The sequence below is a fragment of the Penicillium samsonianum genome (assembly GCF_028829775.1).
Source record: "Penicillium samsonianum strain IBT 33392 chromosome Unknown utg000004l_segment0_segment0, whole genome shotgun sequence".
In the NCBI taxonomy this organism is placed as follows: domain Eukaryota; kingdom Fungi; phylum Ascomycota; class Eurotiomycetes; order Eurotiales; family Aspergillaceae; genus Penicillium; species Penicillium samsonianum.
The window spans coordinates 4,535,734-4,559,530 of record NW_026643262.1 but is presented as its reverse complement, the minus strand read 5'-3'; the positions used below and the strand labels follow the sequence as shown (position 1 = coordinate 4,559,530).

At 46.2% G+C, this 23,797-nt stretch overlaps 9 protein-coding genes across 9 annotated transcripts; 1 reads left to right on the top strand and 8 right to left on the bottom strand.

Moving 5' to 3' along the window:
- Positions 1–58: 58 nt before the first annotated feature.
- On the bottom strand, positions 59–2,812 carry N7471_008679 (uncharacterized protein; the record flags this gene model as incomplete). The annotated part of the gene is made up of 1 exon (XM_057281398.1): positions 59–2,812. One exon carries the CDS (start codon positions 2,810–2,812, stop codon positions 59–61), a length of 2,754 nt encoding a protein of 917 aa, XP_057135658.1.
- Positions 2,813–4,117: 1,305 nt separating this feature from the next.
- On the bottom strand, positions 4,118–4,451 carry N7471_008678 (uncharacterized protein; the record flags this gene model as incomplete). The annotated part of the gene is made up of 2 exons (XM_057281397.1): positions 4,118–4,372; positions 4,431–4,451. 2 exons carry the CDS (start codon positions 4,449–4,451, stop codon positions 4,118–4,120), a joined length of 276 nt encoding a protein of 91 aa, XP_057135657.1.
- Positions 4,452–6,448: 1,997 nt separating this feature from the next.
- Positions 6,449–7,593, bottom strand: N7471_008677 (uncharacterized protein; the record flags this gene model as incomplete). The annotated part of the gene is made up of 3 exons (XM_057281396.1): positions 6,449–6,476; positions 6,530–7,310; positions 7,368–7,593. The coding sequence occupies 3 exons, from the start codon at positions 7,591–7,593 to the stop codon at positions 6,449–6,451; spliced, it is 1,035 nt and encodes a 344-aa protein (XP_057135656.1).
- Positions 7,594–9,030: 1,437 nt separating this feature from the next.
- N7471_008676 (uncharacterized protein) lies at positions 9,031–10,332 on the bottom strand (the record flags this gene model as incomplete). Its single annotated transcript, XM_057281395.1, has 2 exons — positions 9,031–9,891; positions 9,958–10,332. The coding sequence occupies 2 exons, from the start codon at positions 10,330–10,332 to the stop codon at positions 9,031–9,033; spliced, it is 1,236 nt and encodes a 411-aa protein (XP_057135655.1).
- Positions 10,333–13,035: 2,703 nt separating this feature from the next.
- N7471_008675 (uncharacterized protein) lies at positions 13,036–13,281 on the bottom strand (the record flags this gene model as incomplete). Its single annotated transcript, XM_057281394.1, has 1 exon — positions 13,036–13,281. The coding sequence occupies one exon, from the start codon at positions 13,279–13,281 to the stop codon at positions 13,036–13,038; it is 246 nt and encodes an 81-aa protein (XP_057135654.1).
- Positions 13,282–14,296: 1,015 nt separating this feature from the next.
- On the top strand, positions 14,297–14,548 carry N7471_008674 (uncharacterized protein; the record flags this gene model as incomplete). The annotated part of the gene is made up of 1 exon (XM_057281393.1): positions 14,297–14,548. One exon carries the CDS (start codon positions 14,297–14,299, stop codon positions 14,546–14,548), a length of 252 nt encoding a protein of 83 aa, XP_057135653.1.
- A 2,917-nt stretch (positions 14,549–17,465) lies between these two features.
- On the bottom strand, positions 17,466–18,096 carry N7471_008673 (uncharacterized protein; the record flags this gene model as incomplete). The annotated part of the gene is made up of 2 exons (XM_057281392.1): positions 17,466–17,705; positions 18,073–18,096. The coding sequence occupies 2 exons, from the start codon at positions 18,094–18,096 to the stop codon at positions 17,466–17,468; spliced, it is 264 nt and encodes an 87-aa protein (XP_057135652.1).
- Positions 18,097–19,870: 1,774 nt separating this feature from the next.
- On the bottom strand, positions 19,871–20,131 carry N7471_008672 (uncharacterized protein; the record flags this gene model as incomplete). Its single annotated transcript, XM_057281391.1, has 1 exon — positions 19,871–20,131. The coding sequence occupies one exon, from the start codon at positions 20,129–20,131 to the stop codon at positions 19,871–19,873; it is 261 nt and encodes an 86-aa protein (XP_057135651.1).
- Positions 20,132–22,155: 2,024 nt separating this feature from the next.
- Positions 22,156–23,459, bottom strand: N7471_008671 (uncharacterized protein; the record flags this gene model as incomplete). The annotated part of the gene is made up of 6 exons (XM_057281390.1): positions 22,156–22,641; positions 22,701–22,935; positions 22,982–23,030; positions 23,097–23,124; positions 23,183–23,219; positions 23,278–23,459. The coding sequence occupies 6 exons, from the start codon at positions 23,457–23,459 to the stop codon at positions 22,156–22,158; spliced, it is 1,017 nt and encodes a 338-aa protein (XP_057135650.1).
- Between the last annotated feature and the right edge of the window lie 338 nt (positions 23,460–23,797).

Sequence of the window (23,797 nt, the reverse complement as noted above, 5' to 3'; positions counted from 1 at the left end):
GAAAAGTTAGAATATAGCTCGGTATGTCTTTAGAAGTAAAGGTTTATAATTCTATTACCTATAGGTGAATGAATATAGTGTACAGTCCATGGCTGAGCTCCAACTCTCTCCCGTCGATGGATTTCAATTCCTCTTTTGCATATCCAACCTCAGCGTGTTTCATATCCAGCGGGAGCTTCACAGTACCAGTAGTCCCAAATGGCACCCGAAGGTCCAATTTCACCGAAATACCTTTAGTGCGCGTGAACTCAATCCAAATCAAACCATAGGGAGAATCGACAGATCCCTCAACATGGTCGAATTCAGACTCGTAAGGAGGATCAACCTCAAAAGTCCGGTATGACTGTGAAACAGGTTTCAACCCAAGCACAGCAGCGTAGAACCATTCGTAGATTGTGCCCAGCATGTCGTGGCACTTGCTACGGCATTCATCCTGCCAGAACTCCAGGAGCGTCGTCTCTCCACGGCGTAGAAAACGCATGTATGATGGGTGCTCCTCCTGTCTCACCATTTGCAAAACGAGATCCGGTCGCTTGGCATCAGCCAGCGTGTTGAAAAGGAAGCGTAGCCCGATTTCACCAGCACGGATCTTGCCATCGGCTACATCGTCGAGGAAAGCGGCCGTTACGTCGCTGTGGAGCTTGGCGGGCACGAGACCAAACTGCAAGGCCATTGCTTGGGCGATTGCGTCGCAGTCCCTTTCTGGATAGTTGTCGAGCGATGTGTAATAGGCATAGGGGCGCGACGGGTCATCTGTCACGAGGAGGTGGTGATTGTAGATGTCATAGATGCGAGAAGACCACTCCTTGAACTTCTGGGCTTCTTCGACCTTGCCTAGCTCGCATGCCATCATCTCAACGCATTGGAGGCAGCGGTAGTAGACCGCTGTCTCGATATTTGCTTGGTTGTTGCCGAAGGCAATACCCCGACCCCAGTCGCCGAGTCCGTGCTCAATCAGTCCACCCTTGCGCTCTTTGGTACGCATGTATTCCATATATCGAACTGCAGCGGGGTACACCTTGGAGATGACATGTGTGGACCCGTAGTATTGTCGAAGGATATCCGGAAGCAGACAAAGTGCACAGCCCCAGGTGATGGTGTCATGTAGAGGACCACACATGTAGCGTATTTCCGGTGCCATTGTTGGCACGAGACCACTGGGCTCCTGGCTATCCAGGATGTCATCAAGGATCTTGGTATACAAGCTCTCCATGTCGCGAATGTATTGTGTAGCGGGAGCGAGAAGATGAGTGACTTCAAGCCAACCAAACTTCTCGATCTGTGGGCAATCTGTGTGATAACTGAAAAGGTTGCTGCTAAATGACCAATGGAGGGCACTCAGTAATGAGTTGACATCGGCTTTGTCAGTTGTCATATATCCGAGCCTTCTAGCCGCCGAGGAGATATGGCGACCAACGGCAGAATGAATGACCGGCAATCCGTCGCCTGCATCCAAAGATACACCCTCTACCTGAATGTATCTGGCACTCGTGAAACTGAAGTCTGGCTCCCATATCTCAGGCTGGCCATTACCAGACAGGAAGATTCTGGAAAAGACGCCTGTTTCGAACTCCTTGAATAGAGGATCGGGCATCAAAACGGTGCCATCTTCTCTGACACTCTCAGAGTATCGAACAATAATCTCTGAGCCTGCCACGCCTTCGACAGCGATTTTGACCATGGTAGACGCATTCTGACCCAGGTCATAACAAACAACCCCCTTCTTTGGGCTATGGATCATCACTGGTTCGAATGTTTCATGCAACACAACGGGGGGCTGGGTCTGGTAATAAATGTGACCTCTAGGGCCCGTCAGGGGTTTTGCTGCCGCCCATTCGGTATCATCGAAATCAGCAGAGTCCCAGCCTGAAGGGTAGAGACGTCGATCGTGGTTCTCGGAGGCGTAGATGTTAGCCAGTGTGGTGGCGCTCTTGCTCACTTTCCAAGATGCATCGGAGATGAGAACAGTGCGCTCGCCGCCCTCGTAGAAAAGGTGCAATTCACCAAAGAAGCAAAGCTCATTCCCGTACCGGACGTATGTGTTATCTTCGTACATAGGCCAGAAGAAGCGATCATCACCACCTTTGTCTCCAGCGTAGAATCCGTTACCCAGATGAACACCCAGGGTATTCCGCCCTGTATCAAGATGGTCTGACACATCATAGGAGGTAAACTGGACACGGCGGTGGTAATTGGTCCAGCCTGGATCAAGGCGATGGTCAGAAGCAGGCTGGCCATTAACCGACATATTGAAATGGCCGAGTCCCGATGCGAACAAGATAGCCCGAACTGGCCTTCGGGTCAACTCAAATGACTTCCTGAGATAAATGGGCTTGTCGCCTCCATCACCAATCCAAACCGCTTTCCAACGATTTGCCTCATTTTCAAACCAAGACTTGAAAATTAGACTGGTGTGAGGCATATATGTCTGGTTCATACTGTACGGCGGCAGAAGATGAGATCGTGGATAGGCTGTGAAGAAGTGGTTTATTGAGCTATGGTGGGCAGTGTTGGTTTCATCCCACACTGTGATTCTCCAGAAGTGGCTGGAAGTAGACTGGAAACCGTTGGAGGGCTTGCAGATGATATTTCTTTGTTCATTGCTCTCGATGCGCTGGGAGTCCCAGACTAGCTTGGAGATATCCGAGCTGTCTGATTCGAGATCTGTGGCATCGGTTGTCACTACAATGCGATAGAATGTTTGAGTGGCATCTGGGTCGTCGCTCTCAATTGCCCAGAAGAAGCGGATCTCATCAGTGTCGATTCCGAGCACTTCGTGGAAACCATGAATGCCACAGCGAGAAATTTGCATGGTGTCTTATGGCTTCTGGGAATGGAAGCGAGTGAACACAATTTCAACGGTCAATATCGAAATGTTCAAAACCATCGACGGAGGGTCTACAAGTTTCAAAATGCGAGGACTGGCTGGAACAATCGGAATATCCGCGGTCGCGAAATGAGGCAATACTCGGTGTGATATATACCGAGGAACCCCGCAAATACTGCTCAACCAGATGAGACAGTCCCATGCAGTCCCATGGGGAGAAAAGGACCGAGCCAAGTGGAGTCATGTCGGCGGCGATCTTCCAATCAGAGGTCGGAAACGCCGCCGGAGTGGGGTAGCCTTATTAACCTTATACATTGGCCAGGTGGATCCCGAACGCTAGTGCGGCCGAGCTAGGAAAGTGTCGGTATTCGGCGAGCTCTCGGGCTGCAATCTCGGCAGCCACTTTCTTTTGGGTAACTATTGAGAAATTACAGGTATTCTAGGCGAGGAGCCTATTACTGAGATCCGTGGGAAGGAATATATCTTAGCTTGAAATCTGGTAGATCGAGCAAGATTAATCGGAATGCTCGGTCTCAATATGTCAACCGGTTTGTACATTGCAAATTGAATTAAAGAGGCATTTTTCTTCCTCGATTATTCTCACATATGGCTTCTTGGGTTAGCCATATAGTTCGGTCAGAGTATTGTCGGTGGTCGTCCCGGGGTGGCATTCATCTTCATCTACTCACCGTTGTATGCCGCATTTTTCAACTCCACTTTATACACAGTGGGCTCAGATACCTTCCATCAGCATCTCCACGATTATGGGGCTGGGTTCGTAATAGTTTCTCAACGCCTCTTCAGCATTTGAACGGGGCAAGTTACATACAGCCTGCGCATTTGATGAGATTAGTCGCAACTCATGATATCTATATAGGTATTCAACAGGCCCACAACAAACATTCACAAATCCAATGTGACTGTAAGAGTCCTAGGGGCAACATAGTGACAGGAGAATGTAGAACCTGAAGGGAAGTTCATTCCGCGCTAGGTCAAAGTAGAGAACTCCCCAATATCAAAGGTTTGACCAATGAAGGATAAAGCTACATAACTAAATTCAATTCCACCAATGTCGAGTTGATATTATGCTTGATTCAAGTTTTAACAGGTGAGTGTAGGTTTCTCCCTCATCTTCATCCGAATTGTCGCTTTATTGATCTGGTTACTAGGGAGCAGAGAGAGAGAGAGAGAGAAGAAGGATTGATTCTCTACAGACAAACAGAGAGCTACCTATGTAGCTGGATGAAAGCTGCAAACGGGGCTAACAGCGCGTCCATCCCAACACGTATCTCACGTTCCGCCAGATTTGCGATTCCCAGCGTGAATACCATGTTCATCGATGTGGTTCCGTGCAAGGACATAAATGGACTCGCAAAGGAGAACAAGGCTTCGGCCAAGCTGAGCAAAGGTGTTTCCAGGGAGGACCCAGTTCTGCACGAAGCCGTCAAAGTTTGGACGCGTGGGATCGTAGGATCCCCAGAACAAACCGATCCACGCGACCAAGGGAAACAACTCGTACCGATGCCCTTCAGTTCCAATGGGAACCTATGGAATGGACCTATGGTTAGCAGAAAGGGAGTCCTAACGAAATATGGGAGTCCACGATACCTGCTCGCATAGCCATGATGCGGAGTAACAACCCTGACAATCGTTAGAGTTACCAGAGTCCTGGACGCAGTTAAATCTGAAGCGACGCCAGAAACAGTGACTGAATGTGGAGGTGTGCGAGAATATGGAAAAGGAAGAAGAAAAAAGTATCGTGAATCTTAAATACCAATTGTTACCAGATATCGTACCTCCACGAAGAAGGAGCAACCGCGACCGTCACCCGAATGAGGAAAGACCAAGGCTTGTGGTGAATCCCAGACAATGCTTGCGGAGTAAATATAGCTACAAACCAACGTTCTCATCATCTTGATTTCTTTAAATATAGGTATAATGATCGAATATATAAAAAGTAAGCCATGATTGAAAGCAAAATGATATGTGATGCATGGCTGGTTAAAGCATGATCGTAATGAAAAGTAAAGTAAAGTGAAATTTGATGATATTCGCCACCTAGACCTAGTCTGGGTTTATATACCAAACATTGACAAATGAAACGTGACCTCATATGGGGCCTCAGGGGAAACAGAAGGACATTGCGCAACGGAAAAATTGAATAAAAAGTCATTCCGCTCTACATCGGCGTATAGAACTAGCTAAGTACAGTCAAAGTTATACTAATGAAAAAAGAGACATAATTACTTTGATATTCAGTGCTTGTGTTCTGTGACAACCTGTGGGTTGCCGAACATGGATCAAACAAAAGTACAGAGGTCCACAAGAGCGGGCGATCACTTCGTCGGCAGCAGTGAGTGATTCAAATCATCTGTACTTGTTTATTCCACCATGTTCACCAGAGCAAGGAATCAGCCCGTGTTGGCCTTGAGTTGTGTATACGAACGATCTAACCGTCAAAGACGATACTGGAACGTGAGAAAACCAACAGTCGCCCCTGCATTGGATGGCTACCGGAGAAGGGTGAAGTGGCTCAACTCCAGCCTGACACCGTATCCATTCAGTATCATCTTGTTGTTGCATCGAGGCCTCACTTTTCGGCAATTTATTTGTGCCAAGTCTGACTTATCACTGATGTAGCCTGTTCCTGCGGTGCTATTATTGACATTTGATGCTAGTGATACAGGGTCAATAATGATACAGGGTTAATAAAAAACCTCCTATAGGTGGTTGGATCATTCTTATTATTATGCGGATCATACATAATAATACGAATACATAAACGCACTGCGGCTCAACTATACATCCACCAGAAGAGTAGTTTGTTCTAGGGAATACAATGAATATGACTCCCAAATTCACATCATGGTGCGATTCCTCTGAAGTTTGCTCGTTCCATGCGGAATCACCCGAGGCATTGATATAGGATCAAAGTCTATGGGCAATCCTCCCCCTCATTTGCAGTAGGGACTGTCACTAGCTGCTCCCTTTCTATAGTTGCTCCAAAAGATATCAAATTTTGGCATATTACTCTGGTAGAACTAGACTGGATTATCTAGAATTTTGACTGTCTATATCACAGTCGATCGGGACAGCTTCCTCATTCGGTTCAATCGGGCCACAGGAGGTATAGGACAACGTAGCCCGATTTTGTGGTAACCCAGCCAACATTTTATTTTTGGAACCCACGGACCCGGTCAATACAAGTATGAATGTAGGCCGAGTTCCATTAACACGGCCTCTGATACCAACGAAACGACTATGAATATCCTAACCTTTCGCGAGAATCCATAATTCCTTGTTCAGTTGCTCCCGGAAGCTTTGGCCTTCCTCGGATTCACCTGCTATTTAGGTGATCAACTCTTTGGGCATCTTCAATACAGTTATAGGGATAAGAGGTGTAGCCAGTGCACTAAGAAGGTTGGTCTCGATCAGCTCCGTGGCGATGGTATCACAAAGCGCTTCAACGTAACCCAATTTGGCATTAATATAACTTGAGACTAAGACGAATTATGTCTGAGCTTAAGCTCCTGCTGAGGCAATTTAAATACATCAAGCATGAATCAAGTACGAAGGAAGTTTGCACAAGATAAGATATTGAAAGTAGTCAATAGATCCTTTTCAGCACACAGTGATGAATAGGCCAATACTAAAGGCAGGTTAGGACTGAGTTCCGAAGCATAAATAGAGTAAGTAACTTACGGAGAGGGATTGAAATCTTCAAAGAATTCAAGGTTAGTACTGCCAGCATTCTTCATCTCGAAGGCTACCGTTTGGCCAGCAGGGCACGAAAAGGTCGAGATAACAAACGAATTACCAGGTGAAACAGTTATATCACCTAAGTTCTTGGAAACAGATGGAGCATTATTAAAGGTAGTTGAGGTGGTAGCCGCCTTGGATAGCTCATCAACCTCAACTTTACCATCGCCGGTAAAGTTGAACGACGATGTTTGGAGATCGGCCTGCTTGGGGAACAGGAAAACAAGACTGCACATCCTGCCAGAGTCAGACTGGGGAATGTCGAAGTTGAATATGGTTGAGATGTCCGAGGACACCACACCGTTGAACTTGGTCCCTCCAGCAGTGTCAGGGGAGCTTGAGTCAATAGGGACGATCAAGTGCGGGAATTCGAAATTGCCTGCCGTCAGTGTGGTGGGACAGTTATTACTTGCTGAAGAGGTAGATGACCCAGAGGCAGAGACGGAGGTAGCAGAGGCAGAGCCGGAGGTAGCAGAGGCAGAGCTGGAGGTAGTAGAGGTAGAGCTGGAGGTAGAGGTAAAGCATGAGTCGGCCTTCAGTTCGACATTGGAACACATGCCCAGGTCGAAGGGTTCGGCGGTGTGGATGTTCTCACCACCGTTCTGGCCAGTTTGACAGGCGATGAATGTAGAGCTTCCGTTAAACACTAGCAAACCAGAAGAGTTGATAGAGAATCCCGGGGTAGGAGTGGCACCTGTGTCACACTGGAACTGGGTGGTTGGTGCTGGAGTATGAATTAGCTTGCATTCCCAATTCCATTCGATATGTAAGTGCTACTTACGAGTGAGAATGCAGCCACGCCCGTTGCCATCGGTGATAGAGCCGTCGGGGGTAATACAAAACTCCGCAGCAGTCAGACTATTGTCGCCAATTCGATTCTGACCGTCGCTAAGTTGGCCGACAGGGGAGCCGTTGGGGGCCGTAAGGTGGAAACAGCAGCTACTAGTGCGGCCGATAATGGCATCAGCACCGGCTGCAAAAGCTGCAAAAGTGACAAAGGCCTTCATGGTAGTAATCGAGAGTAGAAAAGCTGAAGAACGACAGGGAGAAAATGTTTGCGGGACTGGGGATGACTCAGGTTCTGGAAAGATTAGAGACGAATTTGAGAAGCATTTCTTCACCTGCAGTAGAGATATATCGTTCTTATAATCGAAGACTACATATAATTCCTTGTCACCGAGAAAAGATAATCACAGGACTGACTAGCCATGTAGATGCAGGAATATCGTAGACATCATCATTCTGAATTGGGCCTCATATGACTTCGTATTCCTAGAACGGGAGCATTCTGGTTGACCATGACCGTGGATTCTCCTGACCTAGCATTTACTGAATCAGGGCAATAGCCTAACTGGTTCGAGTGGCAACGATTAATTCCCTGTCCCAGACTCCGATTACATTCTCCGAGCTTAAATCATGGTTGACTAAATCGGGAACGAGTTTGTGTGTGGCATTTCAGTTCCAGTTAATATGAAAGGAGTCAAGACCCTGATAGTGGATATTTGTAAACTTGGAAAGGCTTTATCCTCCGTGGATTCCCGGGGCTATCACCCTCACACTACTGATGATTCTCTGGCTGAGATTAGGAAGGTATCCTGTAGACGTTTGATAAAAATTGAGGATTTGTGGTAAAGGGAATAGGTGCTAACCCATGTGAACACTCACATTACAATAGTGGGGGTGCGAAACAAATCTCCTTGGTTAATGAAAAGTCAATTCCAACGAGATACAACAGGAGTGGGCGAGGTCTTCAAAAGCTAGAACTGAATGTGATGATTCAACAATTTGTTGGTGGCGGTTTATAAAAATAACCAGCCAAGAGAAATCGGTCGCTATTTTTAGCCACTTGGTGTGGAACCATCACTGTGCGGATTTCTGGTACGAACCATCTACCCGTGATCTCAACGTCTTTTTGCCATTCCAAATATAGACTCTCCGATGGCTTCTAATCAGCCAAAGTCTAATTCTTTAAGGATAATTGAATTTTGTAGTCCACATCATAACCATGGATGCATATTTCCAACCGTGGAATTTTTCAACTATGCAAAGTACCCAGGCGGCATTGGTGTCATTACCACCTATTACCATTCGGGCCTGGTTTTGACCGCGTTTAAAAGAGCTAGTGAATAATTACCTCAACTGTTAACGCTCGACCTCACCTGATGCTCACCCCGAATTATTCAAGGTTATGCGGAAATGAGCAACAGATGAAGTCTCGAAAAAAGTAACTGCAAAAACTGCATTCTAATGGTAGTTTGCAAGTGTACTTTTGATGCATTGGATACTATACTTCAAGTAGAAATCATTGAAGTTTTAACGTGAATCTATTGTGACTGCAAACTATTCGAAGAGTGGGAATGCAGATAAATTGATTCCAAGTATTGCTATCAGCTCACGTTGAAAGAAGCCATCTCACATTGTATCACGAGTCGTATGTATGATCCCTATCCGAAAAAATACATCTTCCAGCTCTGTTTCCAGGGCTTCCAAGTCCCCCCAAAGCGATGGTTCACGCAAGCATCGGCACTACCAAACCCTTCGGATTGGCTGTGTCTCTGTCCATTGCCCCACACACTGACAGGAAGAATGCACAGCCCACCCAGTTGTTTTCCTTGTTTCGCTTCGGAGCCCTTGACACAGCGAGGCGATCTGAGCCGATGAAAGGGTGCCCATGTCACGCGTAACGCGGGGAAATGAGAACTCCATGATGGCGGGACAAGATCTCCTAGGCCTTTTTCGGCTGCGACAGACTCCTGGATCAAAGGATGAGCCGGCGATAGAGTATCGGACAGGACATCCAGGATTGTATCAGTGAACACACCGGTTCCGGTAGTCTCCAAGGTAGTCAGCTCATTATACTTTGCTCCCAAAAGAAAGTTGCTCTGTCCGATGTGTTGCCTTGTATGTGACAGCACCCGGACAATAACTTCCCTCAGCAACGGGCTGAAGGGTTGCGGGGCGTACATGGTGTATTGGATGAAGCCATATCTTCGAATCCAGTGCCAATACTGCATTTTTTGCGGCGACGCGAAAGGCTCATCGATTTCAACTCCTACCACCAGTGAAATGTTGTTGTCGATGGTATCTGCGAATATCGAATCCCGCAACGCCGGACAGGTCTTGATAGAGCGTGCGGGAAAGATATCGGTGTCTGCATAGTAGCTGCCGTAATACCACAAGAGTAGATAGTGCAGGAGATCTGCTCGAAGGACATTGTGTGGGTATGTTTTGTACAGATATGCCAGGTCTGCAATAGATATGAGAGTTTCAGAGATGAACATGTCGGCCCATTCGCTCGTCACAAGCTGTCAGATACAAAGTCAGCACCCAGACGTGCAAATATTTGAGTGCAAGAACCCATATATTCCTACCGCATATTCCCATTCAGAATTTTTCTCCTCAAATAGAATAGAATCCTCGCCTCGCTGCTCCGCGCTGGGGTTCTGCCCCAGCATAATATGCCACAAAGTCTCGAAGGGGCTCGTATTGCTCTGCAGCTGTCCCTCTGCCTCAAGATTGCGCAGCGCATCTGACAGCTTGGTCTCGTATTCATAATCGGGATTTGCGCGGAATGCGGAGTGGTAGGGGTATAGCGGCCGGTCTTCTCCGTGTGGGGGACTACCTTGAGTATTAAATCCGAACCCCGGGGGAAGTAGCTCGAAAAAGACGAATACGACAATGACAGCAATCAAGAGAACATGTTTGTGCGAGCCCGGAAAACTTAGATAGGACCGGTATCTCAGCATATTGGAGAATGGGCCATGAATATGTCAAGATGTCAAGATACGAGGCATCGTGAGATAGCTCAGGGTGTCGACCAGGACCAGGCTGTGGGCGCCAATCATTACTTGTTTCTTCGCCCTAGCTCCCACCCGATAAGCGCGTTTTGGTCGCTATTGGGACCCATTTTGCTAGTGGGGCATACCTGGGTGATTGAGCATGGTGGAGTGTAGTGGAGTGCAGTCTCTACATTTGACCAGGTTGGGTTATCAACTATCGAACCTTTTGTCAAATGTTCTATGAGCTGGTCACTCACCACAGCTCAAATGGGCGAAGAAGATCAACGCAGCGCTCTTCCTGAAACTTGCAACCGGAAGATCGACGATGAAATATCTAATATAGACCTGCTATCACAACTAGTTTCAACTCTTGATGAAGTGCCAAGAAGTAAACTATGCCCCGTGACAGTAAATCCTTACTTTATGGGGTGAATCCACCTGAGTTGAACGAAAAATGATATACACGAATATAGTATTCGAGGAGCGTGGTTTTATTCGGCCATTTATAGAGACATGAAGTAACGAGAAACCGCCAGGGGCGCCGACTCTATATCCCCGCATGACTACAATAAGTATATGCAATCCTTCAGTGGAGCGCAGGCCACTTCTCTTACTAGCATAGCGACCATTAAAGATAACATAGTCAGCAGAAGTAGTCTGTTATGAGGAACCGCTTTCAGTATATATGGCCTCTATTCTCTGCTACGATGTGCCATTGTCAGGTACCCTCTACCGTCGAAAATCTCTTTAATCCTACAATTTTAAGGTGCGGTTCTTCGATCTTACGCTAGCAGCTGTTATTCGCTCTTGGTTCCGACATAAGCGTGCAAACTCGCTAGGGATGATCCTAGCTCAACTCCCACGTGCTGCGATCAAATGAGGGGAACCTTCTACGATGGCGAGGATTTCCAGGCTTCTTCCATCTTAGATGTCCTAGAGGCATCTTTGAGACACTGGAGCGCTCAAGGATTTCCTCTATCGTAAGTGAGGTCTGTTGAAATCTACCTCTTCGTTTTACCGCCACTATTTGCAGCGACTTTCTTGATGCCATTTTAGATGCCAGTGAGAGACAGCTGAGGTCATGTTGTGAAATTGTGATGCTGGGTCGGTTTAAGAAACGTTACCTAAGGACCAAATACTCAATGGTCTTCTATATTGAGGGACTGAGAGCTATTCAATCATCAACATGATGTTCAGGTTTCATGTTTTGACCATCTCATCTGCTAACGAGTCACTTTGAATCACCAAAGAGTGCCTACAATTTCATCACTAGGAATCATGAACATGGTCTTCCCAGCCTCAATGCGTTGAGCTGTGGGTCCGTCTGTCTGCCAAGACTGTCAGGTCACCGGTCGCGTGTGCGGGTGGCTACGTGCCTGACCCGCACCGCGTTGAAGCTTAGCCGTACATCGACTGAATATTTTGAACTTGTGACTCTCGTTAAGTTCTTTTTTTCACTGGAAATTCTGCAATATTTTGTCTGTCGGATTTCTGAGGCTTCTAACGAATTTGGATGAAATGCTGGGTTTTAAATATATATCTCAAGTATATAAAGGTCATGGACCGGAATACAGGAAGACCTGACCCTCAACGCCTTGAGGCTTGGTCAAACATCCTTGCATCAATTCATTGATCACTATCACAATTATCGAATGCACTGCCAAAAATCCCCTTGAAGTGTAACAAAATCTAGTCAAAATCTAATCCCAGTTCATTAGGTTGCAAAGGACTGGGAAAGATGTTGAGTGATGTGTGGGGATTTGACATTGGAAGCAAGAAATGGGAGGAGGTTATTCTTGCTCAAGAAGATGGACCTCCTGCTATACGGGGCTTGTTTGATGCTGATGTAGTCAGTATATATGCTGTTGTGGTTCATGATGGGCTAGGGGAATCGATTGACTGATTGTGGGACGTGTGGAATATCAAATTCTTTTGATTTTCTGTTCTCAATCCTCCCATCCTCTCGCTGTGGTGGAGTGGATAGTTTACTGCTATTCATATTCCATTCACATTCCCAGTCGTTGTGAATTCGGCACAAATAGCATCGTGTAGCAAAGAAGGCGTGGGTTTTCATACATATATCCATTTCCAGGAATGCGGAGGAATATGTTACATCCATTCTATGTTCAACAGAAGCAGTACTCTATACTCTTTCTCGATTTTTTCCGACGCCAGTTTTTCGAAAACATTGCTTGTTTCAGCATTAGCCATCAGCACTACAAATACATGGCTTGCTAGTTCCAAGAGCAAGGGGCGATTTATATCAGGTTTTGTTCAGGGCCACACAGTCGCCCCAGTGAAGGATTCCGGCCACAAAAAAGGAAAAGAAGGAAAACGATAACAATTATCAGATGCATGATGTACTAGACAACAACAGCAAGTTTGGCGCTTTTAATTAGGTACATCTCTCCTGGCAACCAGCGACATATCTATTCTCAGGCGCCGGTGTAGCATAGCCACAACCCGATGAGCCATACTAATCCTTCATCTGACAAAATATTGGTCACAAGTTCCCCTTGCAGAATAGTAACATTTTAAAGACACCAAACACGGCTCAGATATATCGACGTTTGTAAGATGAGGGTCGTTGAGGACTTTTATTTCCCAAGATTAGTACGTTTTATTCCCAAAGTTATTGACATCGAGAGTAATACCTTAAGCGACATCAATCTAGCAAGTCGGGCAATCACAATCCGAAGGGAATCCATGGTTGCTGCAGCAGATAGAGAATGCCTCAAGGAAATCCGAGATGGAAGAAGCCTGGCAATCCTCGCCGTCCTGGAAAGTTCCGCTCACCTCATCGCAGCACGTCTGAGTTGAACTGGGGTCATCCAGGCCATCTCTAGTACATTTGCATGCATAAGCAGGAACTGAGAGCGCAGTGATGGACACTAGGATAAGGTCGAAGAACCGCATCTTGAGGTTTGTGGAATTCCAGAGATTGTAAAAATTAATTGTGAATGGGTGGTAGTAATACAGGACAGAGGGTAGTTGAAAGATACTATATAAACCGAACGCATTTTCCCGCAATCGACTCCTCCTGCTCACTATCTTGCTTTGAATAGACGCTATGCTAGTAAGAGCAATGAACTGCACTCTGCAGAAGGATTGCATATTCATTTCGTTGTAGCGCCGGCGTCCCCGGCGGTAGGTTGTGATATGAGAGCTATGTTTCGGAGAGTGCCCGAGCAAGAGTGGTCGATCTAATACTATAAGCGTTTCTATTATCTTAGTTAATCTCGTATCGGGTGGATTTGCCCCAGAATACAAGGTTTCCTCGGGGGCTTTCTTGGGGCGCAATTAAACACTTGGCACTCCGCCGAAGGCAAACGCTAGTTAGTTGAAACGTGGGGCTTATATTACAAGATGGTCTGACAGGATCATCGTTTCTCCTATGGCAAATCACTAGGATGAGCAACTGCTGAGCAACTGCATTGTTGATCACATCCTTTACACTTTATCAATGGTTACGGCCATAAATCCCGGAAATTGGCCGAACAAATCCATTGCCACCTCATCTACTGAGGGCTTCTTTTTTAGCTGCTGTTTTACTTGAAACAGCGGGGTTTCCCTTGTATTACAAAACTTGATCTTAGATCTCATCGTGACAAATTCCTCGCAAAGATAATGTGTGCGATGATCACTTCTTTTCTTGTGGTACATACCGGTGGTATCCTTGCGAGGTTGCGAAATCCTTCAACTCAATGGGATTGATTCCCTTTATTGGTATAGCGTCTAATTCTCAGTATTCTGGTCTATGAATCATTCCTTTCTACGCTGAACGGGCCACCAACACAAGTATTTAAGAGACAAGAGTCCGCGCTATAAATACTTGGCAGCTCAACATCTACAATTATCAACTAGTTTTCACTATCTTCCTTCGTTCAATACTCACTTTACATCATTACTTTTGTGATACCTCACTCCAAAGATGCGGTTCTTTAATCTTATGCTAGCTACCATTACTGCGCTCTCAGTTCCAACATACGCTTGCAAGTGTGTTGTGAACGGCGATATGGATACCCCGAGAACTCAAAGCTGTTGCGACGCATTGGGCGGAACTTTCCAGGATGGCAATGACTGTCAGGCTAGTTCGATCTCGGATAGCTTGTCCATCTTCGATAACTGCTGCGGTGGTATTTCTACTACCGCCGGCTCAGACTGCGACTGCCCAGACTGTTAAGGTATAAAATATGCAAATTGTCAAGTTGGGAGTGGATTGTACTGACTATTTGGAATTCAAGGGTCGAGGTTCCCTGTGTATCCACACCAATCCACTCGGATTACATTTCGATGAAGCGAGGGTTGATTCAACACAACGAAGGACTATTATCTACTGTATTGGGATATAATCCGCTTTGCCAACAAAATTCTTAATTTGGATGTGTTGATTTGGATGTGATCAGTTTTGAGACTGTCATCGTGATATTTGGGAAGGGCAGACCTAGCCGATCAGGAAGCTACATCGTGTATTTAATAGAAAGGGAATACTTTTTATTTGAAATCTACTGTAGTGTTTGAAGCTCATCCTAGGTGTTTGATAGCACAATCATTGATTCCAAATAGTGGAGCCGCATGCAAACTTTCGCATGTACATATAGTTTAGAGTTTGAGGTCAAACTTGTTAGCGGTCAAGGTGGAACCTTGTAGGCCCCACCTGCGAAACAGGGCCCAAGTCCCAGCATTTTGAAGAGATATCGGAACATTTTGAGGTCTCCAGGCCAGACGGAGTGTGTTACTGATCACTGTGATCATCACGATCGTCCTTTTCAATGGAATCCTCCCGCGGGGGATCAGATTGGATGCTCGTGGTAGTCGCCCGCATGGCGAAGACCGGGCGCGATACCTATACTACTCCACATTTCACGCAGAGCCCGACTATCACTGCGAGACCAACCTATCGGGCGCGCCGCACGACCTTGAGATAGAGAGTGCAGCTGTGCAGCAATTCGACCGCACGCCGGACGTTATGGGAGATCATGCTTGGGCGGAACCACGAATGACGTCGTGTAGGTAGTGAATCTTGGCATGCCCTACAAGAAAAGCAATACTGATCGATTTCGGCAGCTTATAATAGAAATGTCTCTATCCTCATTTCAATACCTGAAGTTGGTTTTGCTGGTGGGGGATTCAGCTTGAGCTTAATTTGAGATTCTCTGCAATTCCATTATCTTCAGAATTCCAACCTCATTCCATTTTTCACCTAATTATATTGTCTTTATACAGGTCTTGTGTCACAGAATGCGAATTCCCAGCCTGACAAGCTGTGACATGCTAAGCGCCTGTTGAATGCCCGTCGTGTATCCAATCTTATCAAGAGCTTTGCCAGATCCACTTATTCATCTTTGGCTCAGATTGAACGCAATCCGATGCAACGAACAACAACCAGATAAGCATCATCAAACTTCCCACAGCAACATCATCGGACGTGAAATGGTAAAGGACACTTGCGCATATGTTTTCCGCCATCTGTTTGATAATCGCGACGCCTTCGGCCTTCGTCAGACGGTTCTCGGGGGAATCACCCCCCTTCAACATGCTTTACATGTCAACCCGATGGTCTGGCGGAGGATATTATGCCTTTGAGAGGACATATATTAATACAATATATAGATATGGAGGCATAATTGACAACGAACGGATAGGTGATAGAGTCCAGTTGAAGAATGATTGTAACGAAAAGTAAGAACAAAGTGAAAGTAAATCATGTCTACCCTATAGCAAAGAATGGCAAATACAATGTCACCTAACCTTGGAATGACCTCGCTGGGAGGCAAAGTGATGTCTAGCAGTAGGAAAGCCAAAGGGCAATTAGTGATCCTTTGGCTCAACTAAACTAATGGAAGATAAAGATTCATGATTAGATGTAGATGTTACTATTTTGAGGATTGTCAATCTAAGCTGCTCCCGCCTATGTTCGTGATCAGGCTTGGATCGAAGACCTTGAGTAAACTACCAGGCTATAAGCGAGACTGAGATAAAGACCAAGCCTGGGATGGATGGTGCACCCATTCCACGCACAGCTTTATCCTGGTTTCGCAAACCGAATTGAAAGCATGAGCATCGAGAAACCACAAGTCATTGGCTCGGTCCACTTGTCTCCAAAGTGCCTTCTCCAACGCACAATCAGGTCTCCCTTCGGTCTGTAGTCCAACTATACACCGTAGTAGTTAAGCCATTCTGTGTTCGAGCTTAGAGAGAACAGCCACACTAACACGGGACCAGTAGGAGGTATGGTAGTTTTCAAACACAGATTCCACGAGGCGCGTAGTACTTTCTGCGTGTCGCAGTACTCCCCGGTGGGTGCGATGAAACCGTTTGCACCCACGAACTTGCGAAAGTAACTTCTGGGTAAAAGGAAGGGTCCGTGACCAGCAAAGGAGAGACCCCATCCGTAGCTCCATCGCCCACAATATGCTCAATATTGATTCCTGGTAGGTAGTTGCAAATTGATCCAGTCATGCGCTCCAAGCCTATGAGACTAAATGCTACTTGGATTATTCTCGTAGGTGGCAGGCCCGCCTGTCACGGCGCAGTCTCAGCTGGGTGAGCTCCTCTAGCTCCCCGTCAGATGGTGCTAGAATCTCCCGCGCATCGGCCACTTTGTCATTGCAAGACGTGGTTAGAAACGAGGCGAGGAGAGGTGTAGCTCGTTGGCTTGGGGTGGTAGATTCCTTATTTCGGTGTAGGCTTAAGAAGGTTAACCTATAAAATAATCAGCCTTGGTCAGCGGATTGTTTTGCCGGAAGTCTTGATCATGGGGCCCAGCAATTTTACCTTTGGTGGTTGTAGTTTCAAGGTTGAAGGAAGGACGATGCTCAAATGCCTGGCCAGTTGGGTAGCACCGTAAATATGTAATTGGAGCCCTTATGGTCCCAGCGGGCAGCAAAGTAGTTTCTAGCAGCAGAAAAAGATGGGCAAAAGATTATACTTTGGGTTGAGGTGGAAGGCTCATCATAAATGTAGAGTAATAAAAAATAGAAATTCATAATTCGATAAACGTTCCTAGGTCCCGTCTCATCCATTTAGCACACCTGTCTCCAAATCTCCTGCTCAAAAGCGCGATCCAGTGCCTCCTCAGTGCGTATATCAACCATACGCTATAGAAGGTTGGCCATTGTCTGTTCCAGCCGAAAGAGCACAGCCAGGCTCGCGTGAGACCAGTGGTGGTTACGATTGCTGGCGAACAGAGATTCAACGTCACACATAACACGGGATGCGTCCCGTAGGACTGCCCGGCGAACCTGGGTACGCCCAGTTGCCCGCAGCCTCAGCTGCGTGAGCAGCTCTAGCTGCTCGTTGTTAGGGGTGGGGATCTGGCGCTGGTTGGCCACTGTTTCCTTGTCAGCTTTGTATTAAAAACACTGTTGGAACAAGAGGATGTATCTCACTGTTGCTGGGTGGTTGATATTTGCAAATGAGATTCTGGATGTTTTTCGTAGGAAAACGGCTTCGCACTATGTAACAACGGTGCTAGTTAGCCTCTTGTCTCGTCGCAGATTTTCGTCACTTGGCCGAGGAATATCACCTTTGTGTATTGTGCAGTTGAGGTTGAAGTACGAAGTGTGAATGGCGAGGAGGGAAGAAGAGAATGAACGTAGAGGATTATAAATAACAATTCCTACAAGGAAGGCGCGACTATCACCCTACCAAGGAAGGACCAAGGCTGGCGAAACCACTGTTTCCGCAGTAGCAATAGTCACAAACCGACTGTCCCATGACCTTCGTCATTTCAAGATTAGGCATATCGCTATAAAACATAGAAAGTAAGCCATAACTGATGGGAGAATTATATTATATAGAGAGCTAGTTTGTATATGATATCAAGTGAAGGTAAGAGGAAAATGAGGATTGGCAATATATAGTGTAGCCTAAGACAAAGGATTCCAAAACGGAAGAATGATCCATCATGAGGTGCTATGGAAGGGGGAAAGTTTTATAGTAGTAGGAAAGCAAAGGCATCCATTTTGGTTTAGTTTGAGGTAGTAAGAAACGTTGGAAGCTAATCTCAAAACTCTATGTAACAGGAACAACGATTTTTTATAACGGATTGTGTCGAATACTAAGATTGAATACATGGTGGAAACAAGGTATATTACCCAGAAAATCATGTGACCATTGGTACCATCCATACCATACAAAAGTGCATATTACAGTTAGTCATCTATGTCCGCCCAGATTGTTGAGAGCGCGGGTTTTGTCATTTTAGTTAGTTAGAGATTCCAATATATCTGATTTTGTCCATACGTTGTCATACAGCCAGATTTCTGTCAGATTGTTCAAAGGCAAAAGAATAGGAGAACAAAGGACATTCAAGCCACTGGATTGACGATATCAAGCTGACTTTCGTTGGGGCACCCAGAATGTACATAACATCGCCATAGATCTACTGGAGTTGCTGGGGTAGCTCACGGAGAAAGCCGCGCCGGGAAACGGCGCGGTCTGATCGGAAACACAACCATTTCTGAACACTCCGCATCTATTTCACAGGTCAGACAAGAACGGGAAGCCAACCGGTGAAGCCACTGAATCACCTATGAACGAGCTGCGTTCTATGGGCGCACAATGTGTACATAATTCCATAGCTTAGCACGTCCCTATACCCCATGGGAGGTCATAAGGGCATGGGCGAAGCCAATGTCTCGCTGGAAGCTAAATAGAACAACAACAACAAAATGACGCGTGTTGTAAACGTCATCCTCAGTCATCTGCAGGATTCGGTCCGCTATATTTGGATTTTGGGCGGAATGAACCTGGTCCCATAGGTTCTGTAGCTGGGATCGATGGCCCCTGCTAGACTTTAGAACCCGGGCTAGGTCGCTCAAGTGTTCTAGCAGTTCACGCCAACCCTGACTAGTCGCGTTGGCGTCTCAGGGGTGGGAATTATTATAGTATTATGGTTAGCACGAGGTTCTCCATTTCTCTATAGACCTGTTAAATCGACCACTGCGCAGCGAACTTGCGCACTCCCAGTCGCCCGATGGCGAAACTGGATCACCATTTCTACTTAATCATTGTTTGGCAAGGGAATTGACCGCCTGTCTATCGGCTTCTTCCTTTAACATGACTGGGAATAGATCGCCAATATGAGGGGGTGTATCTCACTTTGGTAGGCTTGGATAGTTTTGATTGAACATTGAGAAGTGGCGGTATTGCTCAATCTATGACTTGACAATTGCTAGTTATGCTTTTGGATTGTGGAACGTCTGCTTTATGGGGCCGAGGATTCTCAACTTAAGTGGTTGTAGGTTCAAGGGTGAAGGAAACGTCAACACGCTGAAATGCTTGCCCAGTTTGGTACACCAATGGAAAGATAAAATGGAAGCCGTCGTGGTCCCAGGCGCAGCATATTTGGTTGTAGAAGCACAAAAGGAGGGGAGACGATTCTGGTTTGGGTCGACATGAAAGAGTCATCTCGGAATTAGGCTAAGAGAAGATAAAGATTCATTGTTGATTCAGGGTAGGTATTGTAGTTTCCTAATTCGCTTGCTCGCCAGTTCGTGACTTATTGAACTTGGCTCCACAGTGTCCGTTCTAATTCACGATCGTGTCTTTCCTCGGCCCGGAGGCTAGCCATATGTCCTATAAGCTCGACCAGTCTATGCTTGACTAGCTGGAAAACTGGCACCCTGGAATCACGTCTGCATAGGATAGGGTTCGATTGTAGGAGAGCTTGGATATAGCTCATGATCTCGTCGGCCTCATCGAGGACTTCCTGGCGAGTTTCGGCACGCCCAGTCGCCCGAAGGCGAAGCTCGGTCAGCATTTCCAGCTGTTCGTTGTCAGGCCTGGGGATTGGCCGCTGGTTGGCCACTTTTTCCTTGTCAGATTTATCTTCAAAATGCTGTTGCAACAAGGGGTGTATCTAACTGTTGGTAGTTGACTTGTACGTCAAATTTGAAGGAATATTGAGGGGTATCCGCTTCACGCTATAAAACAACCAGTGCTAGTTAGCCTTTTGGATATTTGCAAATCTGGGTCATAGCACCAAGGAACTCCACCTTTGTGCTTTTGGGATTGAGCTTGTATGAGAAAGTCTGATGGCAAGTGTGAATGGTGAAAAGGAATGAAGGAAGAGTACCAGGAGGATCTCAAACGGCAATTCCTACGAGGAAGGCGCGACTATCACCAACGCAACCAGTGCTTGCGCAGTAGCAATGGTCACAAATCAATATTCTCATCACTTTTATGCTTTCAAAATTAGGCGTACTAATATAATATATAGAAAGTAAACGGTAAGTGGTAGCTGTGTGGGATTTGATAGAGACCTGGTTAAAGTGTGATATCAACGAAAAGTAAACGTCAAGTGAAACTTGGAAATACCTATATATAGGCAGTTGAACAAAGTACTTCAAAATGTAGTATTGTCCATTAAGATATCCTAAGGCAGGCATACAATTTTATAATAACAAACGAATCCATTGTGCTTTAGGTTGACATAGAAAGCTAATCTCAAAGTGATACAAACGGTAGACAGCGATACATAATGGAATTGTATTATGATCAGCGCAAGGCTGTCTAGACTGCTATAAGCCCGTTCACTAAGACAAGTCTTCAGCATATTGCGAAGGAAGACCTGCATTCTGGTTTCGTAGTTCCAGACTCTCTAACTCTCAGGACACTTGCAAGGATGGCTAACGAACAAATATCCAACATCTCGCATGACACGGGATGCGTCCTGTAGGAGGGCCCTCCGAACCCGGGTACGGCTAGTCTGCCGCAGCCTCAGCTGCGTGAGCAGCTCTAGCTACTCGTTGTTGGGAGTGGGGATCGGGCGCTGGTCGGCCACCCCTTTTTCGTCAGCTTTGTGTTTCAAACGCGGTTGCGTCGAGGTGGTGTATCTCACTAGTGGTGGTTGGAAAGGTCAACGGGGGTCTCACCATGGGTTGTTGCGATCAGATCGCATTTTCGAACTGTAAACCAACGTGTTCTCATTAGCCTTTTTATCTTCTCGCAGGTCTGGGCCATGGGTCCAAGGAAATTCACCTTAGGTGTTGTGATGCTAAGGTAAGGTAAGTTGAGAATATTATAGAAGCAGGGATAAACAACGAAGTAGGGAATATCACCCGACAGGATATTAAATAGTAATTCCTACGAGAGAAAGCTGGTTCAAGAGTGGTGTCAACGAAAAGTAAGAGCGACAGTGAGGTTTGGCAATATATAGGCGGTTGAGGAGTAAAACAAAGAAGTCAAAAAATGGAACATGATGTTTGCTCAGGTTCGCCTGGCTGGTTAAGGGGTAGTACCTTGACTGGTTGATGTGTGGAGGTTGTGATGTGAACCTTAGAAGTGCAAATGATGAGTACGGGAAAGAGAAGATTATTGGAGAGGATATTAAACAAAATTGAGAAAGTGAGTCTTCATAAACAAGATGGGACTGTCGCCTTCAAAAAGAAAGAGCAAGCTGGTGCGGCCTAACCAATACCTTCCTCGTAGCAATAGTCGACGTTTCCGTGAAGTCAAAGTGACTTATAGTCAAAATATATATCGAGAAGGTAAGTGGCAAAGCATGGGTTTGAAACAGTTTAGAGTAATGTATAAACAAAAATCGAGTGAAAAGTGGGATTTTGTGGAGAACCCCTCACATGCTTTCTTAATCAATGTTTCCCCAAATCTAGCGAACGTCCAGCGTAAACATCCTCTTGGGTCCGTAAGTCCAGTGTTCCCTCAAGGCGGCCTTCTATGGTCCGTTCGGATGCCTCGAGTATCATTGGAGAAGAAGCAGATGCCTGGCCTGAGGATATGAGTGCCGTACTGACGGCCAAGAGTTTGGTCGCCCCTCCTAGAATTCTAGCTGTCTGTATTGGAAATACTCTTCCTTTTTTCCAAGTATCGGCTGCGAATCTGCTCGCAGACGCCCCAAATTCGCCTGCGGTTGGCAAGTCCAAAAATATAATCATCGTTCTTAGATGTGTATTGACTCTTCTTCTGAATGTCCAGAAGTAGCCTCGAAGTGTTGTCCTCTCCCTCTTGAGATTGAAAAACATCGATATCATGAATCTCCCACAGCCACGGCATTTCACTTCTTAACCGGTTCTTCCAAAATTCGCCCGGTAAGGTGGTAGTATGCATCACCAATGAAGCGGCCTTGAGAGCAAGGATTGAACCAGCTGGAAGAAGATTGAAAATTTCTTGTCGCAACTCAGCTGGGAGCCCATCGAAGATGTCCTGACCTCGGGAATTCTGATAATGTGCTGCCTTCTTGTCGACAGATTTCATGCTAAGACCAAGGTCGGCGTCTAGCTCGGCAATCCTAACCGGATTGACTACCAAAGTCTGCTTGTTATAAGCATTTTTTTATTCCTTCATGAATCAAGTATCACGAGACAACGTACTTCATGACCTTTAGTACCGTGCCAGACCTGTTCGGCAGGGGGGTCTGGTTCGCCATAGCTGAGCTGCAACCTGACGTATTTACCCCCATTCAAATCTTCCAAGACATCAAATAACACATCCTTCTGGATCTGCTCAGGGTTCTCTTGACGGATACATCTCTGGAGAATGTCCTGGTAGCAAATTGGATGGAAAGGAAATACATGACGCGACCCAATTTCGGAATAGTCATGATAACTATAAAACCATTAGGGAAGAAGGGCAAAGGGGCTGGAAAGCATACGCAGTCATAGGAATATGATCACCATGATTATAGAAGGGGACGTTAGGATCTTATAGCGAGATTAGTCAGTTTATTCAACCTGGTTCAAGCCTTAGAAAGTAAGTGACAAACCCACCATCTCCCGCAGTAACCTGAATTTGTCCCTACAAGACAGATATTAAACTCCCAATCTTTTATGTACCGCTTTAGAAAGAGCCTTACACAATCCCAATAACGACCGACACCCGTGAGAAATGACCTTAAAATCAATAAGAAGATCTCCTTCATAGTGTTATGGGGATGAAACGGTGACACACTTATCGTTTCCACGCGCGTCAGGATTAATACCCAGAGCACAGACTTTGTCTAGCCATTCCAGGTTGCAGTCCCGCAAGACTTCGTAGCGATAATAGTCCTCGTCCATCCCTTCAGGGTCCATATCCACTCCGCTGAAGAATTGACCACCACATATCGCACAGTATATTTCCCATCCGCCCATACTGGGTTTTCCAAAGTTGAATGTCGAGAGTACTAAGGACAGGGGTTACGAGGACGTTGGAACTGAGTTTATCACGTGTGCCACGTAGGTGAAACGCGGAGAAATTAGCTAATCCGTGGGCAGTTGCCGAGGTCCAGAAGCCGTGTCCACCCCACCGATGAACAGTGAGGCATCGAGGGGTGTATAAGACTTTCGTCTAATTTATTATGTGGTGGCCATGTGTACTCAACACGGATAGAACTAGGAGCAGAGCAGTTTCGTGGATCACTCTCACTAGTGCCGTGCTATCCGGAAGGGGTAGGACCAGTTCAGAGTAAGAGCGACGCGACCCTCCATAC